This window comes from Musa acuminata, chromosome BXJ2-2 (genome assembly GCF_036884655.1).
Source record: "Musa acuminata AAA Group cultivar baxijiao chromosome BXJ2-2, Cavendish_Baxijiao_AAA, whole genome shotgun sequence".
Lineage (NCBI taxonomy): Eukaryota > Viridiplantae > Streptophyta > Magnoliopsida > Zingiberales > Musaceae > Musa > Musa acuminata.
The window spans coordinates 15,483,024-15,493,774 of NC_088339.1; the positions used below are offsets into that span (position 1 = coordinate 15,483,024).

The window sequence follows — 10,751 nt, forward strand, 5'->3', positions numbered from 1 at the left end:
CTCCGATATCCTTGGCACAATACCCGCTCTTCTTGGCCCGATGCCCGAGTCCACGGCCCGAAGCCTTCTGTCGATACGTCGACCGATCCACCGGCCCGACGTCCAATCTTCTGACATGTTCCTCCGGCACAACATGATGTTCTTGCTTTAATTGTCTCATCCTGATCAAAGCATCCTGCGTCACTCAAAACGCAGATTAAATCATAAACATATATCAAGTAGTTTCATCATCAAAATACGAGATTCAACACAAATACCACAAAAACCCAATAAAGAATACCAACAAAATTGTTCCTGGACAAAGTAACTCAGATCAACCCACCCTGGTCATCCTCCACATGAGAATAATGAAAGGGAGCAAGCACTGCTAGATGATAATATTATTCAGCTATAGCAGCTAAGCATTTACAATACGTGCTTCGTTTTCAAGAATTCTAAAATTCTCAATGGACAATTGATGATGGGAATAGTTGAAGAAGGAATCCGTTAAAACTGAAGATGCGATCCATCAGCTCCACAAAAAAATGTTACACAACAGCGACAATCCTAAAAGCTGAGGCCAAGCTGAAGGCCAAGGGCCGCGTGGAGTACAAAGAGTGTCATGATACTGCTCCCAAGGAGCCCGTGTACGGTCCTCATACCTGGATTCTCCTGAACAAAAACGATGACTATTAGGAGTCCACTACATTTATTCCAATCAAAATGATGAGATTTTGGTGGTACAAGATGCTTCAGAGGCATTAATTGGGATTCACATCTTGTGCTGCAATTTCTTTTTTCCCATCCATGTAATTATACGTCCACTTTGTGCAGTAGCCGACTTAAATGTCACAGACCAATTTGCAAGTACTTAATCATGAACAAAATAAACATGCCCAGAACGTTAGAGGTTTCTGAAAATTTTCACTTGGTATCAGAGTTCAAGTCAAACTGGCATCACAATCCAAAAGCTTAAGCTCATTATGTGTGTTGATACTTATTTGCAAGTCCAACTCTCTTTAATCTTAGAAAATGAAGACTAATCTTGACTCATCAATCTTTATACTCCACATCAATTTTTTCAAAACAGATCGATGAGGACTCATCATTTCTTAACATCAATTTTTAAGACATTTTCTATCAAAACGGAATCAATTAAGTCGATAACTACCATCTTAAATAGTTGCATATTTATTCACTAATATACTAGGAGGCTTTAATTTTATGATGCTTTTATTGCATTAATTGTTGTAACCATCTGCTTCCCCTCGCTGACTTTTCTATTGGATTATAGACATATTACCATAAATGACATTGAAGTTACTCCAAACAAAGGCAGTAAGCAAATTCTTAAACCATCTCAGTTTAAAGAAATTGAACATATATATTTTATATCCCAACCAGAAAAGTTATATCAAATATCCAGAATTTGGATGTGTTTCTAAACAAAATCCAGATGGCTACATTTAAATGTGGTATCAGACTTTACCTCAAACAAGGTTGGTAAAAGAGACTGAATCGTCAACAGGGCCAGGCCGATAAATCCAGTGACAGCATGAGGACTGCAGCAAATCATATTAACCGACTAATCCAATATAAACCAGTCTGACATATTCTAATTTATTCTTATCAGTAAAAATGATTAAGGGGAAAAAAAAGGAAATTTCTCTAACATCAGAACAATGATATGTTGACGTCAGGTGTCCGTAATGTCAGAATTTTTCTTTTTTTTTTGAATTACCTCTCAAAAATTGGTTTGTCAGAAGTCAGTAAAGCTGTTATCCCCCCGGTAGCCCCAAGAGCAAAGAATAAAAACATGCCTCCAAGGAGCTTCGGATGCAGGTCCTTCGCCTTGGCTTTTTCCTCCTTTAACAGTTGAGTCAAGAAAGTAATGAGTAAAAGATACCTAGCATCTGAAAAAAGCTACTACGAAATCAAGAAAGTAATGAGTATAAGAAGATGCTTCATATCCTTGAAAAAAATATTATTTTCCTCCAGAAAAAAAAAAAACAGTAGCTCAGTTAATAATGAGACAACTCACTGCATCATTTGACAATCTTATTCTCAATCCCAGATATGATCCATAACCGCCCATTGCAAAGAGAACAACAGCCTGCAGGATCATAAGACAAACTATTAACCTCAAATCAATATGTAGTCATTTTCAAAGCAGTCAACATTTAAACTCTTCGACATTTTCTGGGATTCTTTCTACAACACTTCAGGTTCTTTCATGTACCATAGAGTTCATTGTTGTAGTCGGAAGAACTCTCAAGTCAGTCACTGGAATATAAAACTAAGTAGCTTTGTTATACCATAGAGTTCATTGTTGTAGTTGGAAGAACTCTGAAGTCAGTCACTGGAATATACAACTAAGTAGCTTTGTTATTTGTTTCTACACCTTGTAGATGTGAGCTTGGAGTTTCGACATCTCCATATTGAATTGCACTTTGACAACAAGAGATGCATTCTTTTATTTAACATCTATAAAATGACTAACAGATGCCAGAAAACCCGAGATCAGTAACTCAGTAGGATTGGAAGCTCTATAACTATATATTGGGAAGCTATTTAACATTTGCTTTTAAGCAGAGGAAAATACTAGACATGAAAATGCCAAATGCTACATAAAGTATTCAGTAGATATATAAACACAAATATGTTAATACATACATATATATTGTATTGAAGGACTCACCATATTTCCTGGATGACCCCAGTGCACAAGCCAATCAGGAAGATTCCAAGTCTTCACAAGCTCAACAAATGGCTCAAAAGCAGATCTTACTGCCTCAGCTATTAGATGTAAAGATATAGCAGTGTGTTGATACTATTATAGGTGCAGATAAGCAATTATAAATGAAAACACAAAAGAAAGCATTTACCATTTATCGTGACAAACTATGATTTATAAGTCAAACAGACATTTACCAGCAAAGGAAAAACACTTCATCTTTTCTTACAAAAACCATCAATGTAACTAGGACATTATTGGTTTCACCAACAAGACAAAACTATTGATGCAAAGAAGTAGCCAAGATTATTTGCAGCATAAGTTGAATGCTCTGCACTAACTCTCATAATGATGCACCAAAATTTCAAACAAGTTCTCCAGTTGTTAAGGAATTAGGCAAAACTACATAATCATCAATCACCAATCCAAGAGGAAAAGCAATAAATAAAAGAACTGATGCGACAAATAAGTAATGCACAAAGACAATGATCAGGGATGATCAAACCCAATTCGATTCATACTCAAATTCAGCTGAAACTCAATCGGAGCCATCCTTCAATTCAGCTCAACCTTAGTATGAGTCGTACTCCAAGACAATTTTAGATCTAGCCAACTCAAACCCAAGCTCAAAGCCTAAGTTCAGTCAGCTCAAAGTCTCAACTCAGCTCAACCCACGTTGGACTCTGATTGATAGTGCAACCTTCATTAAGAGTCTTCCTCTCCATATCAATTAAAGGGAGGTGTGGCAGCCCTAAACACAGTAGCATAGAGAGAGCCAACAGCAGCTTAAAGAGAGGGAAGCTGGCCCTAGAGAGAGGAAGGAAGAAAGAGGGTGGTGGCAGCAAGTTGCAGCCTCAAGAAGTCAGAGTTTGCGCTCAAGAAGTTCGAGCTTGCTCACGAAGTCCTTTCATATTTTTGTGCTTAGGTAGATCTTTTCGAGAAGAAATCTATATCATTTTCTCTGTGTGTTCTCTCTTCTTTCAGTGCCTCTATCAAGCCTCCCACAAAGCGTTAAATCCATCCTGAGGAAGGATCAAAATCACCAAATCTTTCCTAAACGGATCAGACCGTATCAGAGCTTTCAACCTTCAAGGTTACCAGTGAGAGTCTTCACGAATATCTGTATGCCACAATAGATATGGAGGACGAGGTGGAAGGTGGACTCCTTTTGTATGTTGCAGTCTAAGAAGCATGGACACTACTTTTGGTAGACATGTTTGTGTCCGACACGTGTTGGACACACGGACACGTCGGACACTCGCATGCAACACTGCATTCGCATGGCCCTCACGTGAGGGTCATATACTTTGCAAGAAAAGAAATTTGGAGATCATCGCAAGGAAACATATATGAATTCTATCTAGAGATTGTTAAATATTATTTGATGTACTCAACCTTTATTTTGGATATTTAAATTGTTTTAACTTGTATAATGATATTTATTTGTTCAAATTGCTAAGTTTATAAAATTTAAGTATAAATACTATAAAAATCATATTAATCAAATATTATATATATATATATTAAACTGTCTCGTGTCTATGTTCGTGCTTCTTAAGTTGTAGTCGGTGAATGTGCGGTCATCCTTGAGTTGCTTGCCTATGAAGATAAGCCTTTGCTGGTCAAAAGGATGTCCTCCTTGTCCTGGATCTTAGTCTTTAACATTGTTAATGGTGTCAGAGCTCTCCACCTCAAGTGTAATGGAGGTTACCATCAAACAAGGATATAAAGATTCATAGAAGAACTACAAGTATTGGAGTTTTAATATCGACCGCTGATGAAAAGAGACGAGGGCAAGATGGGGGAAAGTACTCCAATAGCATCGTTGGACCTTATTGACTAAATCACAGTGCTTTCGCAAAAGATGGAGGGTGTGTTGCATTGGAACCGATCCCAAGCTAACATGATAGCAAAAGACGAAAGAGGCAAGCACATCGCAGCGAAGGAGGAGTCATCGTCGTCAAATATTCAACAAAGACACTGCGATGCCGATGCTATAGAACCAATGGTGAACACAAGATACCAACCTTTCCAAGTCGAGGCTCGAATTGACATCCCTTCCTATGATGGCTCCATCAACACAAAGATGTTACATGTGTGGCTTGATCAACTCGACACTTATTTTACCCTATGTGGGTACAGTAACGAAGACAAAGTCATGCTTGTGTACTCAAGTTGACCGACCAAGCTCTATCATGGTGGAATACCTACCTACTAGCCTATGTCGACGAAGAGATGACATGGAGACAATTTAAAAGACTCATTCGATAAGAATTCTACCCAATGGGCTATTTCAAAAATCGGTAAAAATGATGACACACCTTATGCCAAGGCCGAGAGCAATCAGTGTACGACTACACCGAGTTTCAATGACAAGCTGTGACACTCATAATCTCCCTCGACGATGACTTGATGGTGATGAAGTGTCCTGTTGGTTTGCACACTCAAATCAACAACAAATTGAGCCTCTTCAAGTTTCACAACATCTGGAGCACTAGCGGGACAACCATGGTGATTGAAAGTGTAGAACCCACAGCAAGAGGATTGCATAAAGGCCAAAGAGGAACACTCGAAGGCCAAGAAATGTTCCAGGAACAATAAAAATCCATTTTCCACAAAGAGAAGTAACCTCTTTTTTTATCATTATAAAATTGTTAAATACATAAACGAGAAGTGTCAAAAGGTTCGCCTAGATTTTTACCAAAAAAGTGGAAGAAGAAGGATCAAAGTTAGCTAACAACTATGATCGTCGATACTAAACTTGCATCAGTTGACTATACTCAATGACGGCGAGGCCAAAGGTTATAGAATCGAGTCTAACCTTAGTCTAGAGGTTCGAGAAGAACTCTTTATGAGTTTGACCCCAATCATCGACTCTATCATTGATGTCGACAGTCAAAAGAACTTCATCTCGGCAAACTTAGTCTAGAAACTTGGCCTACAAACCACACCTCATTCAAACCCTCTCTGTTGGGTTGGATCCACAACGATGTGGATATGAGAATAGATTGACAGTGCAAGTTTCGCTTTGCCATCACCAGCAAATACATCAATAAGATATTGTGTAAACTGTAAAGTGGTGTTGCCTGACATATACCATGTAATCATTGGAAGTTTATACCTTTGAGACTGAGATGTCATCTACTACCATTGGCCCTAGCAATATAAGTTCCGAAAGGATTGTAAAAGGTTCATCGTCAAACATGAAAAGAGCAGACATGTCATTGATCACATGATAGCTGGTCAAGCAAAAAGGATATTGAATGCATGCCAAAAATTTATGCTAATGCTCATCTGATCAGTTGAGATGGGAATGCAAGGCTTAGTCTTATCAGCAGCATGCAAGAAAAAGGATGATGGAACGTTGGACTCATCAATGGGTATTTGAACCTCTTCATCAAAAATAGCAGACTACCTCCATGGCAAGTGGTAGAGCATAAAATATAGCTCATTTCCAATGCACCACTACCAATCTTAGCATGTACTAGATTTCAATTTGGAGATTGTCGAAATCCGATGACAAGTGGTTGAGCTAATCAAGAGCGAGTCAGCAAACCGAGTTGTTCCCCTTGCAGATCATTAATGGTGACGGTGCTGAAAAAAGATAGATAATGATGCATGTGCATTGCCTACCAGTGAAGAATTGGTATCCCCTACCTTAGATAGAGGACTTACTGGACTATCTCCAACATTATCTTAACCAAACTAGATATCAAGTTGGGTTATCATCAAGTCTGAATTCGAAAAGAAGAAACATGGAAAATAGGCTTCAAAATGCATCAATGGTTGTTCGAGTGACTGGTCATGCAATTCAGACTTTGCAACACCCCTGCCACATTCATGCAGTTGATGGACGACATGTTATGTCCACACATTAGTGACTTTGTCATCATCTACCTCAACAACATCCTTATTTATAGTCGATCGAAGGAAGAACATATTGAGCATATATAGGAGGTGGTCGACCTTTCAGAGAAATATCAACTATGGCTTAACCTAAAGAAGTGCAAGTTTGAGAAAGAAAACCTCCTTTATCTTGGCTTTGTCAGAGGTGGAAGAAAGATCCAGATTGACTAGGACAAAGTCAAGGTGATCTACAAGTGGCCGAGTTTAACAACAGCCATGGAGGTTCGGAGCTTCATGGGGGCATGCTAATATCTCCGGAAGTTCATCCGAAACTTCTTCATCCTTGCTGCACTACTATACTCCCTCATCGAGGCAAGTTAAAACTTAGAGTGGATGACAAAACACAACGATATGCTCCTCTTGCTCAAGAGAAGATCAACGATGCTGTCATCCTACCCTTGTCGAACATGCAATGATCATTTGAGTTCGAGGAGGACATATTCTAATATACGATGGGAGTTGTTTTGATGTAAGATGTTCAATTGATGACATACCTCTCCGAGATGTTTCAAGTTTCTCTGAAGAACTACCCAACATATGACAACAAATTACTCGTGCTAAACCAAGCCATCAAGAATTAGCATGTGTATCTCCCTGGGAAAGCCAAGAAATTTCTCAAGCATATCCGATGGGTACACGAGGAAGTTAAACAATAGCTTCAATGGGCTCGATAGAAATATAAGGATCGACATGACTGACATCAGGTTGAGGATAGGTTTTAAGAAGGTGATTTCATCAACTATACTTAGGGAACGAACAACTATAAGGAGGAAAGAAACTCAAGCTCATCCAACATTGACCATTTAAAGTCTTGAAGCGAAGTGGAGACAACACTTGCCAGCTCGAGTTGCCTTCGTACATGAAGATGCACTTGGCTGTGAACATGGAGACTTGAAAGCATTCGAGCTATCTATGCTAGATGACGATCCGAGTGAGATGCTGCCTTCGCTAGTTGACTTGAAGACCGACCAAGTAAAGACTCTGGACGAAGACATCATCATCAAAAAGAAGATTGCTACCATAATACGAGGCATCAAACCAACTTTCCAAGTAGGTAGTAGAGTACAAAAGTAGCATTCTGCAAGGTGGTACACAAAGGTAGCCAACGAAGTAGTGTTTCCCCATTAGGGGAGCTGTGATCAGGGATTATCAAACCCAGTTCGAGTCATACTCCAATTCAGCTCAAACTCAGCCTGAGTCATACTCCAATTTAGCTTAATCTTAGTTCGAGTTATACTCCGATAAAATTTAGATCTGGCCAACTCAAACCTAAGCCCAAACCCAAGCTCAAAACTCGTTTTTGGCTAGCTCAAATTCTCAACTCAGTTCAATTTGATTGGAAGGCGAGTTGGACTTGGATTTGAGAGTCCAACCTTAACTAGGAATTTTCCCCTTCACCCTTCACATCCAGAAAAGGGGAGGGTGTGGCAGCCCTCAATACAGTAGCAAAGAGAGAGCCAACAACTTAACTAGAGGGCAGCCGACCCTAGAGTAAAGAGGGAAGAAAGAGGGAGCAGCAGCAAGTTGCAGCCTCAAGAAGTCAGAGCTTGCGCTTAAGACGTTCAAGCTATTGCTCAATAAGTCTGACATTTGTTGCTCAGAAAGTACTTTCATAGTTCAATATTTAGGTACATCTTTTCAAGAAGAAATCTATATTGTTTTCTCTTTTGTGTTCTCTCTGCTTTCAGTGCCACTATCGAGTCTCCCATAAATCATTAAATCCATCAGGAGAAAGGATGCAAATCACCGAAAACGGATCACACAAAGTCAAAGTAACATATATTAAAGAAGGCAAACCAATAAATGAGGGCGCCTATGATCAAAACCTAATGGGTCCATGCGAAATCTGGGAGGCACTCAGCAAGTGGTCATATATCAGTTGTTAGGTGTTAATCCACAACACATAACCGGCATTCTTAGTAGCTGTGAAGAATTGAATGCCCCATCGACTTCTTCCACAATTATCATGAAGTGCGTCGAATAAGATTTTGCCGCAAGAACATAAAAGAACTAGGGTAAAGATCGGTGGTACCTTGCAGGACTATACTTTTCCAGACTCAAATAGTCACATTGTAGAATTGTTAGGGTTAAGTGAAGCAGAACAAAATAAGAAGGGAAAGATCGAGTCGATCGTAGAACAATTGGGGTGCACTAAGAGATACCTCCAGGGAGCGTGGCCGCAAGCAGAAGAGGAAATGGTGCGACGGAGCACAACAGCGTCTCTCCATGCCTATATTCTCCTCTTCCATTAGGTCCCCCCCTGCATTGGTCGCCCATCAGTCTCAAACTCCCTCTCCTCCTCTGTATTTTAGCGGCGGAAGAAGTGGGAAAAGAAAGACTTCCGTGATAAAGGCCATTGGAAATGGCGTGGAGATGAAGAATGGAGCCAATCATCGCCATCGACGGCACAGCCTATCGTGCAAGCTTTTGGTGGGGAGTTCCGGGGAAGGCTTCGAAGATAACAGAGCTGCTGGTGTGCGGACAAGGAGATGAGCCTAACGCCGCCTCAGGACGATCGGAGCGTGTAAAAAGCGAAGCCAAGTAAGGACTGGGCGCGCGTGGAAGAAGCGAAACCAAGTGAGCGTTGACGAGGACGAATCCTCTCGTGGCAGCGCTTCGAATCGATCCTCCCTTTCGGGCCCGACAAAAAAATCTTTCCGACCGGCAACCCGAATCCGAAATCGTAGTCCGATCCGACGATGTTTGGATCCCATTCCTTATCGGATTTGGCCTATGTGGATTGGCTGGACCACGCACCGGAATCAGAGTCCTCGTAAGTGTACACAGATCATCCAAATCGATGTAAGATCATGATCTACCTTCCATTACGTCATTAAAGTCTATATATTCATTTATAAAATTAAGTACATTTGAGGGCATGTTGGGCTGATGGTACACTATCACTAAAGTACATTTAATTTTACTGTGTATTATGATTACTAATATTTATTTATATATATAAATTTATTTTTTTTTATATCCCATCAAGTCGATAATCACATACCAAAATGTCTAACTCAACATATACTTTTCATCACTCGAAAAACCTCAGGCTTTTCAGCATGCAAGCCTAAAATCTTCTTACGAGTAAAGCTCGATCAAAAGAATTCTCATGGCCTATGCAAACAGTGAAGGTTTACATGCACGAAGCACTTGGAGCAAATGCTTCTCATTGTGATGGATTTTAGTGAAAGTTTGAGTTGGAACATACCCATCTTTGATTTCTTACAAGGATTCAAACCCAAGCTGCAACTTTGAAAAATAATATGGTAAACCCATTAAACATACCTTTAAAGATATAGTCTTATTCACTCGAGGTTCGAGGAGTAGCACTAAGCTTACACTGGAAGATGTAGTTGCTGCCATCCGATCGTACTCAGCTGAAAGCGTTATGAAACATTTTTGTGCGCTTCCTACGGTGAAACAGCTCTCATATGTGTTGAACTTGTGGACGATTTCAGCAGCCACTGTGACTCCATTTGGATGTCAGCGGAAGTTTCGGCGCTGCCTTCTTCCTCTCCGACCCTCCTCTTCCTTCATCTCCTAAAGCCCCTAAAGCACCCTCGGCTCCTGCCCTAACTTGAGCTCATATAGGATCTTTCGCGTGGATGAAAATCTGGTAATGCCCTCTCCGAGATCACTCATAAAAAGATTCTCACCTCATCAGTTTATATATTATAGAAATAAAAAATAGGTTAGGAAAGAGATTAATTTTATTGGTTATGAGTATTCATATAAGTTTTAAGAAAGATATTTTCCTCAATCATGTATTCAAATCACGTAGTCAAACTAGCTACTCAAATCTATAATTGATTCTCAAATATTAGATTTTTATGTTTGTCTCTATCATGATATGTTATTATTTCCTCGTAAGATTAAGCTTCCGTCAAGGATATCAATTTTGGACTGATACAATTAAAATATCTTACTGAAAAGAGGCTCTATGAGGGAGTCTACTAGTTGATCAAAGGTATGTACGTGATAAACACATAGTTGATATCTGATAACTTGATCTCTGATAAAGTGAAAGTCGATAGTAATGTATTTCATATATGAGTAGAACACTAGATTAGTACATAGGTAGGTAACATCAATATTATCATAGTTTATTATAGGAGTGGATTTGGAGGTG

The 10,751-nt window shown here is 39.6% G+C and overlaps 1 protein-coding gene across 1 annotated transcript; it reads right to left on the reverse strand.

The window, feature by feature from the left end:
* Positions 1 to 345: 345 nt before the first annotated feature.
* Positions 346 to 9,189, reverse strand: LOC135605152 (uncharacterized). Its single transcript, XM_065094904.1, has 6 exons — positions 8,782 to 9,189; positions 2,678 to 2,775; positions 2,021 to 2,092; positions 1,721 to 1,845; positions 1,469 to 1,541; positions 346 to 651 (listed from the first exon to the last, which is right to left on the reverse strand). Exons 1-6 carry the CDS (start codon positions 9,017 to 9,019, stop codon positions 547 to 549), a joined length of 711 nt encoding a protein of 236 aa, XP_064950976.1. The 5' UTR covers positions 9,020 to 9,189; the 3' UTR covers positions 346 to 546.
* Positions 9,190 to 10,751: the final 1,562 nt, after the last annotated feature.

Coding starts and splice junctions, on each gene's coding strand:
- LOC135605152 (XM_065094904.1), bottom strand. CDS start 9,019: ATGGCGATGATTGGCTCCATTCTTCATCTCCACGCCATTTCCAATGGC. Junction 1,846..2,020: donor TAAGATTGTCAAATGATGCA/GTGAGTTGTCTC, acceptor CAACTGTTAAAG/GAGGAAAAAGCCAAGGCGAA. Junction 652..1,468: donor TTTTACCAACCTTGTTTGAG/GTAAAGTCTGAT, acceptor GTTTTTGTTCAG/GAGAATCCAGGTATGAGGAC.